Source organism: Anopheles bellator, chromosome 2 (assembly GCF_943735745.2).
Source record: "Anopheles bellator chromosome 2, idAnoBellAS_SP24_06.2, whole genome shotgun sequence".
Taxonomy (NCBI): domain Eukaryota; kingdom Metazoa; phylum Arthropoda; class Insecta; order Diptera; family Culicidae; genus Anopheles; species Anopheles bellator.
This window is the reverse complement of record NC_071286.1, coordinates 31,908,843-31,929,187: the sequence shown is the minus strand read 5'-3', so window position 1 is coordinate 31,929,187 and position 20,345 is coordinate 31,908,843. Positions and strand designations below refer to the sequence as shown.

Genomic DNA, 20,345 nt, shown 5'->3' with positions numbered 1-20,345 from the left:
TAGCTGTGGAAGGTGGTCCCGGTGCCAATCTTACGCATGCTCCTACGCGAGCATCGGTATGCGCAGCGGCCAGCAGCGGCCTGTTCGACGGAACGGCCACGATTTGTGTACAAACAAAATGCTGCGCAGGAGATAAAAATAAGCGGCTCACGCACGCACCGCCAACTGTCAAGCGAGCGCCCGACTGCGGATTTGGGGCCAGAGCTGCCAGACATTGCCGTTTGGCTGCACCCGAGAAGCTGACCGACCGCAACCTGTGTTGCCTTTCGTCGTGGACACTCCGACTCCTCGAACTTACGCGCTGGACGGAACCTTAGGCGGAAGTGGTTCTACATTCGGCGATCGGTGTTTCGGTGTTTACAGTGCTTTGCCGACCGCGGTACGAAGACCGCGGTAGCTTATGTAAGTAAGGTGCTTTACGTTTTGCACCAAACAAGTGCCGTTTCAAGGCCGACCGCGCATGCCTAGTGGTGTTGGTTATTTATTTCGGTTTCACCAAATTCTTCCCCCGTCCGTGCAGCGAAGCGAAGCGCCATCGTGCGGAAAGACGACGCAGAACGGTGTCGTTTGGTGATGTGATCGGAACCGAAATCCCGGTGCCGATAGAAAGTTTCTTCCGCTAGCTGGTTGCTGGTCAAACAACAACAAAATGTCCAAAAAGATTCCGGTTCGTACGCTGAGCGAAATAACGCTCGCGGACCTGGCCGGAACCATCGTCGGAGCGATCGGGACGATGGTGCAGACAAGCTACACGTTCGGCGTCCCGCCGGACTACACGCTGCTGATGGTGGAGATCAACTCGTACCTGGACAGTATGGGGGCGACGAGCAACATCTACGACGATCTGCTGCGCGTGATCCTGAGTTCCGACTCGCTCGAGGCATCGATGCGCTTCTGCTGCCTGCAGATGCTGCTGAACGAGGGCGTCCAGTGCCTGGCGACCGAGATATTTCCGGTCGCGTACTACGAGCGCATCCTGCAGGTGATCGCGGCCCAGGGGCGCGGTCTGCGCCAGCTCAACATGAAGGGCGTTTGGGTGAAGGAGGAGAGCATGTGCTACATGTACGAGATCGTGAAGCGGTTGCCGCGCCTCACGAAGCTCACGATACCGCACATCCCGAACGATGACCTGCTGAAGCACATCGCCGACTACAGCAAGTGCCTGCGCCAGCTCGACATCAGCGGCGAAACGGACGTCACCGAGATCGGCATCGAGTACCTGTGCTATGGCGAGTGCCACGAGCTGCTCACCTACGTGGACATTGGGTCGCTGGGCGAGGAAAACATTTGCCACATGGACGTGGCCCTGCTGCTGATGCACCTCCCGAACTTGGCCACCCTGCAGTCGTACTCGTACGTGGGCCGTAGCTTGCTGCACATCGTCGAGCAGAAGGATGCCGGGTTCCGGTGTAAGCTGGCGTACGTGCACGACATCGACACGAGCGCCAAAGCGATGGACGCCATCGTGGCCACGTGCCCCCGGCTGGAAGACCTGTACCTAGACTCACCGGAAGTCGGCATACTGGCGAAGCTGGAGGGGGTGCGGTTGAAGCGGCTGAAGCTGTACAAGTTCAGCTGCTACGAGCTGACGGGGCTGCTGGAGCCTAGCGGGGCCACGCTGTACCACCTGACGGTCATTAAGGGCTACGGCCCGCTGGAGGTCAATCGGATCGTGCGCTCGTGCCCGAACCTGATCGATCTGGACTTTTACATGATGGACTCGCTGACGTTCACCGGCGACCGGAGCTTCGACAGCCTGCAGGGGCTGGAAATCCTGAGCAGCCCCATTTCGAAGCCCAGCTTGCGGGCCTTCATCTGCAAGACGACGTCCTTGAAGCGGCTCGCGGTCGATGCGGTGACGTTCAGCGACGAGGACATCAGCGCGATGGTGATTGAGCACGACTTCTACCAGCTGGAGGACGTGTGGTTTACTTCCGCCCCGTATCTGTCCCTGGCCACGGTCGAGGTAGGTTGAGCCTCGAACGCGGACCGCACTTTCTGCCCTCTGTCCCCGTTCTTTCCAGATCCTGATGGACCGCTGTCCGGAGCTGCAAAGTGTCGGGCAGCTGAGCGGTTGGGCCCTGACACCGGACGACGTCACGCTGCTGCGCGGCATCCTGAAGAGCTGCAATGCGTCACTGGTACTGTCACCAGCAAGTATATTTCCCTAAGACTTCGTCCCCCCCCCCCCCCCCCCCCTTCGTCTGGCCCTGCGCTCGTGCAGATCCGTGGCGTAGCTAAAGCGTCTATCAACCATTCATTTTTCTATGTCCACCCTCCATGTGCCGGTCTCCGGAATGTCCATCGCGCGCCCGTGGCTCTCGCATCCTCGCAGATCCTGCGCCAGTGTCGGCTGCGCGCGAAAGTCCCGCACGCCCGGTCCTGGTTACCCGGGATAGTTGTAGCATAAAGTTACCCAAATAAACTGCGCCTCCCCACAATCGCAATGTTTTAATTTCCCCATTTTTCCCCCGTTTTCCAGATAATACAATCACTTTGATGACGACACGGGGGAAACACTTTGGAAGCCGTTCGATGCGCCTTGCTGACGTGGCGCGTTGAGAAATTCCCGGCACACAGCCAGTCCACAATAAAAGAAACGAACACAAGCAGCAGCATAATTGGTTGTAAATGGTTGGTTTGTTTTTTTTGTACTGTAGAGACTTTGAGCTGTAATAGCCTTACATTCGTCTCTTTTCACATACTAAGAGCTTACTACCTTAATTTAATTCTAATGAAATTTTTAAACCTAGTACCAATTTGTCAATCGGGGTACCTGGGCGATTCAAACCCTGGCCTTTCCGAAAGATTTCCACTGGCCTGGAGGTCTGAAGTACAAAAGCCCCGACTCTGAGGAGTCTGCGACTATTAGTCGTCGGCAAAGGTTCGCAAGTGAAGGAAAACTCTGAAAGGGTTTATGACTCTTTTGGGTAAAGGCTTTGATTGAGTCTTATGACTTCATTGGAGAAGACTGCACGATCTCTTCGAGGCGTCCATAGCTCTCCCAGTCTCTCCCAGAAACCGTAGATCCGTAATGAAGGTTAGCTTAGAAGTAGATGTACCCTTTGACTCTAAAAGAGTCGGTGACATTTTCATATTAGTTTTTTCCAAAAGGACTGGTTGTAAATGGTGAATTCTGTGCTTCAGCCGTCCGTACATCTCCAGTTCCAGGATTCATTCGGTTTCTATAGAGAGAGCAAATCAGCGTGTACCTATTCATTTGGTTAAAAAAAACGGCAGAAATTGTTTTTAATGTTTGAACTTTTACTTGAAAGAGTGATTTATGTAAAACAATTTTGGTCAAATGTTCATCACAATTGGCTTGGTAGTAGCCCATTCGTTCGACCTATTTTTGAGTACATTTTCAATTGTACCTGGTTCTATTTCGGCAATAGCAACTTGACTTTGGGTCTTTAGGTTGTCAATATTTACTAGTTTGTTCACATAACATAAGTATCGATTGTGGCTGTCGTTGTATGGCACGTAGCGCCGTCCTGTTGAAACCAAAAGCTGTCCAAGTTCTCAGCTTCAAGCTCAGAAAAAGAAAGGAGCCATTTTGGACATAAATTTTTCATACTTCCCAATTTTCTGCAACCAAAGTTGTATTTTATACATAAATTTTAAGAATCAACCTTTCAAATAAAAGTTCAAGCATCGAAAAAGATTCAGTCGTTTTTGTTTTACAACCAAATGAAAAAGTACACGCTAATTTGCTCGGTATACGAAACACGTCAGATCGAATCCTGACAGTGCATCAAATGGGCAGTAAACATTTAGCTTGATGCTAATGTGGCTCTCCTCGTTCTAACACACCTATGCCTTTGGAAATCACAATCCGCTACACCAGAAGTGTTGTTTCTAGGGCAATCGGTACAGAATGTTCCGAACAGCAGCTGCAAGATTGGCAGCACTTTGTTTTTTTTTTTTCGGCCGATGCTGCCTCTGCCATTGTCATTTGCCAAATCGACCGTACATAATCTTGAAAATGTGAACCTGCTGTGAGGAGGCTCGAACCCGTCACCCGATACCGGCAAGGTGAGTGCAACCTTTCCGCCGCATAAGACGAGAGGCTCCTTCTTAATGGATCCGCACGTAGAATGCCGAACGAAGTGTAAGAAAGCGACCGAGAAGCACAAATTGGGATGACCGGACAGCGTGGCTTGTGGTGCATCTTCCGCCGCTCTCTACCAGTTTGCCGGTGCGAAGGATAATGAAGCAAAACATCGCAGTCCGGCCGGGCCTGTTGGGAAGCTATACACGTTGGGTCCTCTTGGGCTTTCAACAAGTTGAACACCTGCCGTTTGGTGGACCTCAGGACCTCAGTTTGGCTGAGTCCACAGAGAGCGAGCGAGAGAGAAACACAGCGAACTTGTTTTTCGTCGCGGTTCACGACAACAACTTGGTCTTAAGGTCCCGATCTTCCCGGTTGCAAGAATGGTGACAAACGCTAAAGACGCGAGATGCAGTGCACTGCTCGCGCAGTTTATCGCGCCATCGCCTTCCCCGGGACATTAGCGCCGATTACGAACGTGGCTCACGAAGCCTGGTGCACCCTGCCGTGCGACCGACACGGGACGGTCAAGATTGCAACGGCAATAAAACCTGCCCCGGGAACCTGCAGATGCATTCTGAGTTCGTTACTGCGCCAAACGGAGCCGGGAGCCGGGAGCCCGGAGTCCGGTCCCTGGAGACTGGTTCCCGCGTGCCGTTCTGTTCGGTACCGTTCGGAACTTTTATTGGATCCCCGGTCATCCCGGGTGAGGGTGAGTTCGACCTTCATTCATTCGCCCGTGGGGTGTGCTATGTTTGGGTTAGCGAAACTTGTAAGTCGACGTTATGGGCACCGTTACGTCGCGGAAGACCCGAGCAATGTATGTGAAAGCGTGGCCAGGGCTCGCGTCATAAATTGGGTAGAAAGTTGTGTGCTATGACAGTTGGGATTAGCAGCGAGAATAGTGGCCTATAAACAAGCAGGAACCAACGGGCGGAAACGGGAAATTTACTGCTGCTTGGCGCGATGGCCTTGAACGGGTGCAGCAGCCCATAAAAAGCCAACTGCCAACTCTGCAGGGAACCCCAACCGGGGGGGGAAAAAAACACACACATCAAATTAACTAAACGAGGTCTTTGGGATGCGCCCGACAAGATTTATTGAAACGTTCAATTTCTCAACCGTCTCCTTGGCGGGTCGCTGGGTATTCTCTTCAATCGGTTGCCTAGTCGGCCATTGTGTTCGGCGTCGCGGATGCACGCGCTCCGTGAGAAACTCCGTTGCAACCGCTCTAATGTTGGATCCTTCGTTCCTCAGATCTCGGAAGGCACTTGCTTTGGACTCGCTACTTGCCAGTGCGCCGTTTGAAGCGGGGGCTCTTCATCGGGGCATCGAATTAAGCGGACCGATTCGGACGTACCACTACCCAGTGACCCAGATATTCCGGCGTGGCCCGGCTGGCCCCGATGTACAAATTATGCGAAACAAGATTGACGTCTACGTACTTGGGATTATACGCAGGTGCTCGTCGACTCCGAAATGCCCCTAATAAGACGTGGTTTGCGGGGCGGCCAGTAAAAGGTTACCCTGTAGCCAGGCAGCCAGGTTGCTCCATAAGCGCAAGACAAAAACGTGCGCCGTCCAAATATTTGGTCATCCCGCGCTTCAGCCTCGCAATCGAATCGGCCACGGGCCTCACCTGTGCAGCATGACGCTGCACGGTGCTGCCGATGATGTGATGCTTGATCTTTGGTAACCTTCGGCTTCGTGTCGATCCTCGGAGATAGAGAGATCCGGCCGGTCGGTGCAGTCTGCACCGCGATCCACTCCGATCGGTGAACGTTGCCAGGGGGGGTTGCCGAGGGGTGTAGAGAAATAACGTGGAGAAGTTAAACATACTCCGAGGAAACGTTGTGGTGAAATAAAAGTTGGAAAATTACACCCATCGAAGAATTGGAAAGGGTTCCGCAACAAACACTCGTGGCCGTGCCGTTATACAACCACCGGTGTGGTAAATCATAAAAGAAAAACATAGGCCAAACTCTCAAGCGGCCACAGTAAACCCGGCAGCGTACAGAGGCCCCCGGGCAGCAGGGGTTTCTTCCCGGGGCTGCGTATCTTGCGGATGAAGCAACGCCACGACGTGTCGGACGACTTTGCTGGTTGAGCAATGGCTCTTAAAGCTGACCGAATCGTGCTGCCGACGATCAACTTGAGAAGAGCACGGCAAGGCCACGGATCAGTGCGCTTCTAATTTCATGGAGATGGAGGCTTGCGCCCTCGAAAAATGATCAAACTTTAAATTGAATTTACGAGCGATCTTTTGGAGCGATACACCGGGCGATGTGGCCGATGAGCCGATCGGTGGTATCGAAAAGCAGTCAGAGCGAGCAATCAGAAGTGATCGTCCGGGTTTTCGTCCATTTTCGAAACATCTCTCGTTCGTTAGACGCGGCATCTTCCGTCCCGGTTTCTGCGGTGTCTTCGGCTTTCTTTTCGCGTCCGTCATGGCGCACCACCAATTATCGCTCGCTCTGTTCTGCTCTGTTCTACGGGAGCAGAACGGAACTTGCCCAGATCAGGGGGGCCATTAGGTGTGGAGGAGACGTAATACCGTATTTTTCCGTGTATAACGCGCACCTTTTTCACAATTTTTTTAGCTCCAAAATCTGGGTGCGCGTTATACAAGGGGAGTAAAAATTTTGTCTCCTCTAAATATACAAATGTGCCCTTTTAGGTACATATTTTATGGTATTATTGATTAAATTATGAAATGAAACATATGTTAGGAATATAATTATCCATACAATATTGTCATTAAGTCATGGCAGGGAGCTAAAACAGAAGTAGTTGTGAAATCATTTAAAAAATGTGGAAGCAGCAATGCTATGGATGGATCTGAAGATATCGCAATTTATGAGAACTCTTCAGAGAGTGACAATGAGGAGTACATTGAAGAGCAATTGGAGAATATCAATTTGTGAGACAGCAGTGAATCTGAGTTTGAAGATTATTACGAAATATAAAATACTAGTATGTCTTCTGCAATGTATACGCATTTTATCTTTAGTCTACTTTAGAATATTTAAAGAACATTTAGAATAATACATTATTATCATTTGATATTTGTTGGATATCACATTTCTGAAAAATGTATAATAAAAAACTGTTTTTTTCAATTTTTTTCTCTTAAATATGGGTGCGCGTTATATACGGAAAAATACGGTAGTTTGCCCCAGCCTCCCCATTGGGCTATGGTTCTCGGCCGCAAGAAGTTCTGGCAGAAGCCCAGTATAGCCCAGGATGAGGCGCAAGTTCAACGATCTCGCAGATACCGCGACCGCGTGCTATGGGTCCTAAAGTTGCGCTTTCGGCGCTTTAACGCCGTCCCTGGGGTAGCCGGTGCGCGGTCCTACTGGTAATTGCGGCCATTAATGGTTGATTATGCGATTCAGGTCTTTGAGGTGGAGATTGAAGGGTCTTTGTTCGAGATTTAGAAGTAGAAGTTTTTGGGGCGCCGTGTTTCATTCCCGTTGTTGTTGTTGGTGATGTCCAGAACTAGTTGCCGTTTCCATTCGCGCGTTAAGAACAGTTAATTAGCACTCGGCTCGGTAGATGGGGGGGAACTACTGACTACGAACTACGTTTGAAAGGTTTTGTGGTAAACAAGTTTGGTCGGACACGCAACCCGGGGTGGCCAGACAAACAACTCCTTCGACCGATCTACTGGTAGGGTAAAATGGCCGAGAAAAGCGGTGCTATAGTTAGCACCTTCGGGATCCGGCTGCCAACTGGGAATAGGTTTGACGAACAGATCGAAGCCCCTGTGGAACGGATCGAAGTGTAGTGCCTTTCAACTGTCGTCAGCTGACAGTACTGTTGCTTTCTGTAACGTTGTGCTTTAATGTGGACTACCCAGAGCTCCGAAATCAGGGGCTTGCTCTATGGCTCCAGCGTAGCGTCCACCTGACCACGATATCGTCAGTTTACCGAAAAAGCTCGGCACGGCCAAAAACAGCATCCATCAGCAGGGCGGCGACTACCTGCGATTAGTCAACGAGGAAAACCTTGAAACGGCCACCTAAGCCGGCACACACATGCGCAAACCGCGTTTGCGCAGCAGCATGTTCACGGTGGCCCGAAACCGATGCTACCTCCTTCTCCTATGCGGGCAGGTACGTGAGTCAGTTCAGCTTCTCCGTCTTCCGCAAGCGCCTTCCTTTCCGCCGTTGGGCTGGTGGGCCATTCGCACTCACGCACACAGCATCACCTGCGCAGCGCCTTCTCACTCCTTCGCGTGGCCGGTGATCAAGGTGTTTTCGATGGGCTCTCGCTCTCTCTCTCTCTCTGGCGCGCTCGCGCTGTATGCGTGTGGCGTAAGCCGGATCGCGCTGAACAGGTCGCGGCCGCGCAGGTTTAGTTTCTCCTCGCCACTCGACGACGACGCAACCCCCGACGTTTGCGTCTGCGTACCGCGTGTTTGTGTTCGCGCGTGTCCGCGATCTCGCCGCCCGTGTTTTTTGCAGTGACGGCGGTGGCATTTTGCTTGCGTGCATCACGAAATTTCGAATCATTCGAGGCCGGTTTTCGGGCAACGTTCGGCCAATACCACGGTCCAACGGGTGGCGCAACGCGTAGCGTGTAAGTTTCGGGTTGCAGCACCGTCACCGTTCGTTCGTCGTTGTGCTTTGTGTGCACGTTGAATCGGGCTGCGAGGTATACGCGCCATCGTCTCACTTTGAGGACCGCCGCCACCCGTCACCAGGGTGGAAAGCTTCGGCCGCCTGTGTTTGTGTTCCATTTAATCCGGGGGTCCGACTTCGACGACCGACGGGTTGTGTGTTGTGTGATCTTGTTTGGTGATGCTGCTCTGCGCCTGGCACTGAGCTGAGGCATTCGGTTTACCTTTTCGCTTTACGCTTCGCTACACCGCCCGCCGCTCGGTGGCTCTTTCTTCGGTTCGCTTCTCCTTTGCTTTTTCCCTGTTGCTATTCTTTTGTTTCTATCTTTTGCTCACTTCGTTTTAGTTCTTCCCCTTCTTTCGGCGCTTGTTTTTACCTTCTTGTGGCCTCTTCTTTGACTCTCCCTTCTAAACTCCGCGCGCCATCCCCGCGCGGACGGAGCAACCCGGTTTTCTACTGCTTCCTCTTCTTGCCTTTGACCACAGCGCCCGGTTTCGTGGCTTTCCCGCACACCCCTTTTTCGGGCACCCATTTTCCCGTGGTCCCCGCCGGAAGATGTGCGCTCGCTTGCGTTCCCCGTTTGATGATTCGCTCCATCGCGGCTTTTTTCCGGTTGTAGGAGCTGATCAGAGAGAGAGCCATTCCTTTAAAGAACCGTGCACTAAAAAGATTCCGAATATTCCGGTTACGAAACAAAAGGGGGTTCGGCAATCCGATGCATGCGGTCGATTTTTATCTCACGGTATGACGGACCCCGACTGTCACCAGCGTCAGCTGTCTGTGTGCCGGTGGGAAAGCAATAGAAATTATCCCCCTCTTACGGGACGAGCTAACCCTTCGAGCGGTGGGAAAGAATCGCTGAACCGGTCCCGTTCTGCCCGGGGAAGCCCAGTGGGAACGAATGCAGGGTGCAGACACCCCTACTCGGGGTGTCGCTCGGGTGGGAACAGAGTGTCGGAAAAGGCGGCTCATCAAATGCATGGTCACACACCACCTTTTGGGAATGTTTTTTTTTCCCCCCGGTGTCTGTCTTCGGTCCGATAAGCGCGTCAGCTTCGCGTATCTAACCCCCACAAGCGCATTCGCGCCCTCTGTTTTATCAGTGGTCCTGCCGGAAGGGCCACCATCGTGTGTAGGGGTGCAGTTTTTCGACAGCTCCCGGATGTACCGCTGCTTGTTTACAATTTCTGGATCGCCTCCCAACGACACCTTCATCCAGCTCATTCCGTTCCGTTCCTTTGTAGGTTCCACAGCCGACTCACAGTGACTAGTGTCCCCATTTCGCCCTCAGAGTCTTCGCGTGGCGAAACTTCGCGAAAGTGACGAAAGTTCGCGGTTCCTGCTGCACTTGCACCGGCTCCGTCGCTATCATCCCAGCGGACCTTCCCGGTATTTATTTTTAGGCCTCCACGCCAGTGAAAGAGTGAGCGCAAGAAACCACCCGAAGGGTGGCCGAATGATTAGGGGCTGCCTCGGTGGGGGCAAGATAACGACGAGTGGCAGTGTGTATGTGCGGTGTTCGTTAGTGTTGTGTGCATTGCACTGGCCGGCAAGTGGCGGAAGATAATCGAAGAAAAAAATAACGGCAAGCGACTCCGGCCAATCGATCAATCGACGCGCCAGCGGAAACTCCGTGCCAGGCTGGGCCGGGCGAATAACGGAAGTGCGCCAAGTGAAATCAGCCGGCCGGAAAGCTTCCGGAAAGCTCCACCCGGTGTAAGTGAAGCTGATCCGATCCGAGTGCGTGCCTCGTGTAACGGGAAGTAGGTGAAAAACACGACGGAAGAGCCGTGTAAATGAGTGCTACGAGCGAATGGTGCCCTCGAATCCGATCCGCTTCGATCCTTGCGAATGAAAATTTCTTTTTCGCTACCAACCATTTTGTGAAGCGTGTGCGCGCGTGTGTGTGTTAGATGTCACCGACGATAACGGAGATTTTGGGCATCACAAGCAGCCAGCAGACCATGCAGACGCGGGATCATCCGTTTAACCGGTCCACCCGGCCACTGCTGGAGCGCCGGGCCCAGCCGCAGGTGGTCAGCACGAAGAAGCAGTACAACGGCACGGCGGCTGGTGGCGGGGGCCTCGTGCCGAAGGTGCCGGTCCGCGGTTACAATGACTTCAACCTGATCACCCGTCAGTACGATGCGTGGAACTCGACCGACTCGCACAAGGGCTACCCGTACGGAAGTCCACCGTCTCCGACGGGCGACGGTGCTGATCCTGCGGTGCGGCACCACTTCCAGTTTTCGGACCTGGATGGGCGCCAGCGGGCTCAGCATCATCAGCGCACGGTCAATCAGTACACCGTGAACAGCAACAACAGCGATGACGATGATTACGACGAGTTGGTTTACCATCACAACCAACTGAACGCGGCCGGAAAGCCGCCGCCCCAGCAGCAGCACCAGCAACTGCGCCGCCGGCTGCTGGATGCGGCCTCACCAGCACCGCCCACTCCTCCGCAACGGATGTTCCTGGGAGCTCAGCAGCAGCAGCAGCACCATCACAAGACACCACCGCCGCCGCCGAGGCGAACCGAGTCACCGCCCGGTCCGGCAGGGACCGGGGCCGATATTGATGGACCGTTCGTGTTCGGTGTCCATCATCCGAACACCTTCACGCCGGCCTACGGCAAGGTGGCGACACTGTACGGCACCAACCCGAGCGGCGGCGGCAAGGATGCGAAGGATTCGGTTCCCACGTCCAGTCCCGACTCGAGCCAGGTAAGGCCCGGGGTTCTTTAACGGGATTTTTTCGGGGTTCCTAGGAAAGTAGTGTCGCTATGGTTTATGGCCGCTTCCAGCGGTTCCGCTGGTAATCCAGGGTCCAGAAACTCCATAGGCCCGGTTCTTGTGACCTACCCTGTTTCTGGTTAAAATAGCGAATTAGCAAAGGGAAAATTTTAACACTAGACATACGAGGGCTGTTCAAAAATTTCAAAGACATTTAAATTTCCGGGAGCTGCGTATGTTCGATTCTCGATTTCGATTTTTGCATTTGCGTGCTACACATGTCAGTGACTTATGGTGAAAAGTTTGGCTATTTTGCGTAATCGGTCAATTTTTGACAGCTGTTTTGCTTGGACAAAATTTGGCTCATCGGTGATGCCTTCTTTATCTACTAAATCGTAGCGTAGCTGCGTCCTTTTCTATCCTTTGGCAACAACTCAATCGAAGAAAACTGTAAGCAAAACTGTTCCCTTTCGACCGAACTTGGCTTTTCGACGTTCACCTCTTCTCGGACGTCTGAAAAATTTTTGAACGTTGCGTTTGGTCTTAATAGCTTCACCATAAGCCACAGTCAACATTTTGAATGCAGCCGCGCTCTTAGTTTCATTTTTAACACAAAATTTGATAAATATTCTTTGCCCTTTATTTTTTGGAAGAGACAACCATCGCCGATGAGCCAAACCTTGTCCAAGCAAAACAGTTGTCAAAAATTGACTTATTACTCAAAATGGCTCAGCTTTTCACCATAAGTGAGTGATATGTGTAACAACCTATCACTTCAAAACAAAAGAACTTACGTAGCCCGCGGAAATTTAAATGTCTTAGAACTTTTTGAATTGCCCTCGTACCACAGCGCTCATTTCGATCGGCCCGGTACAAGGGTGAGCCATTTATGATACCCTTATTTATTTTGCTGTAAACAACAAACGGCTTTATATTTTTCGTTTGTTTGAACTTTTATTTGAAACGTTTATATTAACCAGTGTGATGTGATCCTTACAAAAATTGCACAGCACTGTGTGCGAAACAGATCACAGCACTCTGCGAGAGCTTCACGGGAACGGCCTTACGGTTTCCTCAACTCCGCAGTCTCTTCTTGACGACGGTCCCTACCTGAGTGTCTAGTCTGGGGCGTCCTGCGAGGTGGCGGCAATGCAAACAAAGCAATCAACTTCGGCAAAGTCGTCCGAAGTATCATCTCGGTGCGACCGTACCTGTGAGCCCGAAGGGTCGTAAAATGGACCAGCGCAGGACGGCGATGGCTACCCGGAGAAGAGCAGTGCTGAACGGTGTGTTAGCAGCCACGACCCTATTTGCATAAGTCCGAATCCCGTGCTCTGATGGGCAATAATTTATGAGGCCACCGTAGCCTAGACCAGGGAGGGTTTTGTACTAAATTGTGGAATATTAAAGAACCCGGCAAACGACCAAAACGGCATCTGGAAGTCTGAGAAGTCGGCTGTGTGTTTCGTTCGATTGAATGCTCGGGAAAATTGTCCTCAGCCTCAGCCGGGGCCGTCTCCCCGTTCCCTATTTGTTTGCCCTTTTCTTTTCTGGTTCTGGCCGGTGCACCCAGCACCGGGGGCCGATAGTTCCTGGGTCCGGAACCTCTGCATGATGATTGAGGTCTCGCCCTTTTTAATAATCCATGCCCAGGCCATGGGTGGCACTCATTTTGGGGCGGCCTAGCGGCCCCACTGGCCGTTCGGCGGGGAAGTAATTGAATTTGATTGTGTTCCAGCCCAGCCACGCCCAGCCACCGATCGATACCCAGGACCCGGACCCTGCGATGCACCCTGGAATTGGATATTGCATTTGTTGGCGGTCGGTTTTTGGGGCGGCGACCGATATTATATGGGGCAGAGCAGAGAGTTGTTCGATCGATTGAGTCACGGTTACGACACGACTGTTATCGACGGGGCCGGAGCCAGCCAGCCGATAGCGCATCTTATCACGAATGTGTGCGAAATTCCGCTCAAGATAACGGGTCGTTGTGTCAGCCTGTCCATTCCGAGTTTCGCGTGATTTGCCGCCCAACGTTGTGGGGTCGTGTCCTTTGGGAGCGAAACAGCTGCCCCGGCTACTGTTTGCGTTGCGAGATTGCGTCAATTAATTGCACCCGGGGTCGCGCTTCAATGCGCTCCGCTGCTGTCACCGGGTGCTAAGTGGAGCCAATTAACCTGCATCTTATCCACCCGATTACGTCCCGCCCGTGGGTAGACTACGTAGCTTGGAAGTACGTCACTTTTGCACCGGGGACCGTGCTTCAGTCGCCGGAGAATCTCTTCGAGAGCGCTCTCGGAACCAGTTACCGATAATGAGCAATTACAGAGACTTAATCAGACTTTAATTTTAGAGTTCCCGGTAGAAGGATCTGAAGCTCGGTGGAAGATCCGAGCGCTACCGTTATTTCCATGAAATTGATCGCTTCTCTGCAAACCATCCGAAGGATTCGTTTGCCCGAAGCTTCTTTGGGAGCTGCACCGAAATTCTGTCCATCTTCGATGCACGTCTGCAACTCCACTGGCGTCTACGTCTATCGCCCAGCGCCCGACTTCCGATTCGCTGTACAAACACCACACTCGACACTCGGGGTGTGATGTTTACCGTGGCAATAAAGCACTGTTGCTGCCTCCCCGGAGCCGAATGTTGCCATTCGTGGTGCCAGCCGCAGGGAAAAAGTTTCCAGCTTGCTGCACTACTGACCTTGAGCAAGGCGTTACATCCGCCAAAGGGGCCCGGTTCTTGCGACTCTTCCCAACTTTGCACTTTACAATCGTTTCGGGAGAGAGCACGGATTGGATTCGCGACGAAGACCCAGATAACCCCCCCGGGGCTGTTTGGATCCTGTGAATAAACACCATCAACAGGTGCGCGATCGATTGTGGGTCAAACGATGACGACTGGGGTTTCGTTGCCCAAACATGGTCCACGGTGGACGATTTTTTTTTAACAAGAGCTTATCATTAAACTTGTTAAGAAGATTACGAAATTCTAGCTAGTGTTTGAATTCCGAAGATAGGGCGCAAACTATCGATTGTGGTTGTTGCTGTATGGTACGTCGTTCACACCAAGTGTCGTCCAAGTTTTCATCTTCAATTTCGCTGAAGAACCAATCAGCCAACATTTCTCGGTATCGTACGCCATCGGTTACGGTGGCTCCTTCTTCATTTTCGACCAAAATCTTCATTCAACAGCCACTCATTTTGGGTGCATTGGCTTCTCTTGCACGACGTGTGAGTTTTCCGAGCTCCAAATGTGACAACTCTGCTTATTAACATAACTATCGAGGTGGAAATGAGCTTAAATGAAATGAGCTTTTCAAGTTTCGTAGAGTTTTAATAGAAGACTCACCCCTTTGGAAATAAGTTTTCACTGAAATGTTTACAATTTCCAAAACAAAGTTTGTTGTTTCGGAAGTCAAGTAATCGATAGTTTAAAATTCAAGCACCTGAACCTCACCCCATAATTAAATAAATTGAGGGGCCATAAGGACACTACTCCTTACCGGGACGTTGCATCAGATATCGTAACAGTGTGCGTTGTGGTCGGTGGTGTGTGCGACTAATCTCTGCTCGTCCCAGCCCCCTTTGAAACCATTGTGCCCAGGGCCAGGACCACAAACGATATCAATTGTCATTTGTCACAAGATCTTCCCACGGAAACCGGCATCGCCCGGTTCCGGACTCCCCGAGCCTTCCGTTCGTCCCGGTTGGCCACAAATCATGCCAACCACCTTTCTGGTGTCACCGGAAGGCTGAGGGAGACTCCACAATCCGGTCCGCACGGGCCGGGCACGTTGACACGTCGCACGTCGCAGTTGAGTTGTACAGTTTAATTAAATTCATTGAAACTTCTGCCATCGAGCTTCTGCGTCGACGCCGGCCAAAAGGTTAAATCGACTGCAAAAAGGCCTCTGCTGGCGCGAAACAGGGTCTGCCGTTAATTATGCTTGCCTTGCCGACCGAATCCGAATTCACCGTCGCCGAGGTGCTCTCTGTGGACCGGAAAAGTAAGCACACTATTTGTGCGTAATGGCAATAACAATGAGCACACATTAGCAACAGGAGCAGCAGCATCGTGCGGCAGGCGCGATGTATTACCAGCCATTTCCGGCGGATCGGCCCGGCCCGGCCCGGCCCGGGGTCTAAATGGGGGCAAATATCTTCAAGGCTGCGCCCGGTAAGCCGTTTCCCGGGGCAGCATTCCCGGGATGCCGGGACGAGCGCACACAGCAGTCAGTAGGGCCCCAAGGACATCCGCGTGGTGGTGGCGCGTTCGCTAATAAATAAACCGACGAGGATAACCGTGGGGCCCGTGGAGCCTTGAGCCCCCGCATGCCCTCCCTGATCCTTGGGCGCCTGTGGCCGTGAAAAAGGGGCGCGTCGGTGTTGGGCTCTTGGTCACGTTCGGGCCCGCGTAAGGGAAAGACGTGACGAAGCGGCTCTAGGACCTAGTCGGTCGGCGTTGAGTGGGCACGTCCGACTCCTGGTCCGGTCCGGTCGGATTGTTTCGTCGGATTGTGTTCCAATTTTTTGCATTCAAATAGTTCTTTCATTCTCACACCGGATGACCAGCTAAGAACACAAGGACCCCCGAAGAGCTTTTGCTGCATCGGCGTGACGCTGGCTGGCGTTCCGCGTTGATTTAGATAAGTCATTAAACGACTTCTTGGCGACGGCTGGACCCCCCGTTACTCACTCCGCGCTCAGTCCGCCGTAAGAGAAACCATCGACCACGACAGACATACCGTCTTTCGACCGCGACCGCAACAGCAGCAGCAGCAGCCGGCAACATCAACAGCATTGCGCCACAAATGAAGGCAAACATAGTCGGCTCGAGCCACGTTATGTGGGTGAAGCAGTCAAACAGAGAGAGAGAGAGAGAGAGATACAGATTGTAACAAAAAACTGGGCCACCGGAGTTGCGCTATACGTGGCAACTTCCGTGGCAAGCAGCGCGTAATTATGCCGCAAAGTGTTGGGTGTGCTGGTCTCTGGTGTGAGGTACGCCACGCCGCAAATTACTGTTGCTTCAAATTCGGTTCCAAAAACGCACCTCCGTCGTTTGGGCTTAGCGTCGGGAAGCGTCTTAGCATAACGCCACATAATTCTGGTGCCAACCACGCCAGGTTGCGGCTATTGGACGCCGTCGGAGCACTCTCTGTGGCAGCCATCTGGCGGTGGAGGATTCAATTAAACAAGCGAGCTGCTAACGAGACCACTCCTGATGGACTCCGGGGGCTCCGGGGCTGCTGTCACCGTGGTTGGGGGGGTGGCAGGCGTTCCTTGTGCCACCCTGCGGTTGACACGGTCCAATTCCTGGCCCGTGCCCCAACCCGGCTGGTGGATGGGGCCAACAAACAAAAAAAAGAAGGAGCGCTTCGGTCGACCATGTTTTGGGTAATTATGTTTTCCGTTTAGACTCGGGCTCCGGGCAATGTCGGTGGGACACCCACCAAAAACCCTTTCACGGCAAACGGTTTTGGCAACTCCCGGGGGGCTGGCACTGTTGCAGACGATAAGTGTTCGCACATGATCGAACTAATTAAAACGTGTGTTTGGTGCTTAGCATCACATTTCGGGCACGTTCTCGGGCACGTATCAGGAGCGGGCCAATCGCGGTGTACGCCCAGCCCGGTGCAAATAGAGATGGCTTTCGAGACACCACCGAAAACGGCCAGCCCGATGGTGTGAAATTTGGAATCGTCTTACTTAAAACTGTTACAGAAAAGGAACTTTGGTTGTCTAAGGAGAAGTGTATGGTGCAGGGATCTAAATGGAATGGAACATGGGCCAGAAAGTCCTTCGGAACACCAACTCGGCATTGTTGACGAACGAAACGAAGTGTGGCTCGTGGTTTCTTTGCCATTCTTAGAGATAGTTCGCATCGTGACTTTGACGACAAGCTAAATGGAAACGATTGAAATGTGTTTAACTGCCCCGAATCATTACCATGTCTCCCATCAAAGAACAGATTGTTTGGAAAATAATGGACAAATAATTGACATCAATTGACATGCTTCATTTATGGGGATTTTAAACTATCTATTAGTTGAGTTGCGAAACGACAAACTTTATTCTGGAAATTGTAAACATTTAGTCAAACTTCCACACTATTTCCAAAGCAGTGAGTCTTCAATTCAAAATGTATAAAATTTAAAAAGCTCATTTTCACTTCGTATTTCGTATTCGTCGTATTCGGGGTTCGGAAAACCAATACGTCGTGCAAGAGAAACCAATGTACCCAAAAAGAGTGACTATTGGGTCAGGATTTTGGTCCAAAACGGAGAAGGAGCCGCCGTAATCGTCGGTGGCATACGCTACCGAGAAATGTTGGCTGATTGGTTCTTCGGTGAAATTGAGTCCGAAAACTGAGACCACATTTGATTAAAAACAGGACGGCGCTACGTCCCATACAGCGACAGCTGCGATCCCGGTAAATAAAGGAACTAACAGTTTGGCCACTTCTCCACTTCAGTTACGTAGCTCAGTTGGATTACTGTCGATGCCGTCAGCATCGTAACTGATTATGAAAAGAGTTTCAAGCCGTTCCGTTTTAACGTACAATTCATTCGCGCCTTTCGGTGAGCCCCGAGTTTGTTTAAGGGCCCAATTATCGTTTAATGAACATCGCAGCATTTGCATTGCAATTGTGAAGCCATTTGAATTAAAAATCTCTGCAAAACAATTCGCGTAAACCGCGGTACCGGACGATATCTTGATCGGTTCGCGGAAGCCGACGGGTAGTGGGCACTGCATAAGCATAAGCATGGCAGCACCGGGCACGAGCATTGAATGCCCGGCCGCCCATTCAATTGGTGCGCGGCGCTAATGATGATAGTCCCGTTTGTTACGGAATTAATTCCGCCATAATGAGATGGCCCAGCGGTAGGGCCGCTGGTCGATGATGAAAACGAGCGCGAAGAACATCGGAAAGAACCTGCCACTCGTTCAGGTTTATGCTTTGTGTGAAGCGCAATCGGTTCGGTCAGGTCTTATCGTCGGCCTCCGCCCCAACAACGAGGAAGTTAAACTTTCATTCGCTCCATTCACTAAAGTGCCACCCGCTTCGGGGCCGTGTTAAGGTGTCCCGAATTTCCCGAGCCCACGCGAGAAAAAAGGATGCTGATTCATTCCTTCGTCCAGGGAGTGCCAAGGTCGGACCGGACCCATTCGAAAGGTCGAAAAGCATCGAGCGGTGAAGTGACAACCAAAAAAAAAAAAAAACATGTCGCGAAGTAATAACAAAATGTTTTGCAAACCATCAACCAATTGTGACGATCGTCCCGAAAGTGGACTCGTCCCACGATGGAAGATACGGAATGGAGGATGTACCGCGAACTCAACAGCCATGTTTCGCCATGTTTCAGCAGCTCCTGGAGCAGGCAAATGAGCTCCCGTTTACGAGCTTTGTGTCCGGGGCGGGCGGACAACGTCGGGTCGGGTCCAAAAGGACCCAGGGAGCTCCGCGACATTAACGGCTCCCGAACCACCAACCACCGACCGAAGGGAGACCGACCGCCAGACGGAAAAGTAATTCCCCGGGGGCCGCGTGCTAAGAACTTCGGATTGCGAAGACGGCGCGGACGGCGCGTGCGGTGTGTGGTGGGTGTAGAAGTCGTTGTTGAGAAAGTAATTTTTATAATCTGATTAAAGTCGTCGGGATCCGGGGGCAGGGATGATGAGGACTGGCGCGCCGAGTGCGCCGAGCCAAAAGGACGGAACTTTCTTATCCCGTCGGTACACGGCGAAGCTGCTGCAGGAAACCAGATCCCTGTTCCTCTTCGTCCCGGGAACGCAGAGTATGGTGTTCTTCTTCAGCTGACTCCTACGAAAGCCTCGTCGTCGTGGCAGAAGCCATCCAACGTGCGCGGCCGGCCTCCGACAATGTGCCAAATGTTTCGCTCGCACAAAGCGCGAAACCCGCGAGTGATAATAGTTATCACAGTTTAGGACTGTTTAGGGCACGCCTAAGTGGATTAGGTACCTCTAGGAGATCCGGTTGTTCTGCCAGTTCGGCGTTCTGATTTGCTGCCGACTCCAAATGATTCTCCACGTGGAACTAAGCTGCGGGTCCCCAGAGACAGACAGACGAGCGGCCGTTTAGAATTGATGGACCACGATTGTGGGGGGATGGTCCGATCCGGTCCGAGCTACGGGCGGTTACGGTTCGTTCGGTCGTCCGGTACGGAAGATGCGCTTTTAAGAAGATTATCTTCCCGTTCGCCTACAGATGGCGCTGGCGAGCGGCCGCGCATGGGACGGAAAAGGTCAAACGGTAATCGGACGAAAGTTAGCAAGGGAGACACACTCTTGTGGGAGACATTCCGGTTTTAATCTCTAATGGTATTGTCTGGCTCACTCCCAGGGTCCGGGTCGTGTCCTGTTTGGGGGCTTCCGGACCTCACCGGATTTTCGTGGTCCGTTTTTGCCAGTTTCTCAGCTAGTGTCCGAGTCGCTCGATTCGACCTCTGTCTCTCGCTCATTCCGCCGGCCCGTATGGATTGTGACGGCCCGAGCCAAAGGTTGCCAGTGGCAAAGGGAACTGGTTTCTAGGTTTACGGTGTACACGTGCGAAAATTATCTTCCTCCGGCCAGGTGGCCATTATGCAGGTGTGTTGTGGCGTAATATGCAGCAATTCGGTTGCCGCAGGGCACTTACGGCCCTAATGAGACCGTATTGTCGAGATGAGTGGCCAGAGCCAGCCTATCGTTGGCGTTTCGAGCCATTTTTCATTGAACGAGGCGCACGCCAAATGTAACACCTGAGACTCTAATTTTTCTCCTCCGTCACGGTGGATCGCTGTTTATGTAAATTTATGCCATCCAGAATCCAATATAGCCCGGATCGGGATGGCTCGGACACCGTGCGGTCGCGCTTTTCAATGACACCCACTCTGGTGGAGACAAATTTATCGAATTTACCATCCTCCCGGGG

General features: G+C 52.2%; 2 protein-coding genes across 2 annotated transcripts in view; both read left to right on the top strand.

The window, feature by feature from the left end:
* Positions 1 to 236: 236 nt before the first annotated feature.
* On the top strand, positions 237 to 2,540 carry LOC131209679 (uncharacterized). The gene is made up of 4 exons (XM_058202799.1): positions 237 to 402; positions 526 to 1,966; positions 2,025 to 2,141; positions 2,483 to 2,540. The coding sequence occupies exons 2-4, from the start codon at positions 650 to 652 to the stop codon at positions 2,498 to 2,500; spliced, it is 1,452 nt and encodes a 483-aa protein (XP_058058782.1). The 5' UTR covers positions 237 to 402; positions 526 to 649; the 3' UTR covers positions 2,501 to 2,540.
* Positions 2,541 to 10,586: 8,046 nt separating this feature from the next.
* Positions 10,587 to 20,345, top strand: part of LOC131207385 (uncharacterized) — a 32,107-nt gene continuing 22,348 nt past the window's right edge. Inside the window, exon 1 of the mRNA XM_058199997.1 lies at positions 10,587 to 11,399. Within this exon, the coding sequence (XP_058055980.1) occupies positions 10,587 to 11,399 (813 nt within the window). The remainder of the gene's footprint in view (positions 11,400 to 20,345) is intronic.

Coding starts and splice junctions, on each gene's coding strand:
- LOC131209679 (XM_058202799.1), top strand. CDS start 650: ATGTCCAAAAAGATTCCGGTTCGTACGCTGAGCGAAATAACGCTCGCG. Junction 1,967..2,024: donor TGTCCCTGGCCACGGTCGAG/GTAGGTTGAGCC, acceptor CGTTCTTTCCAG/ATCCTGATGGACCGCTGTCC.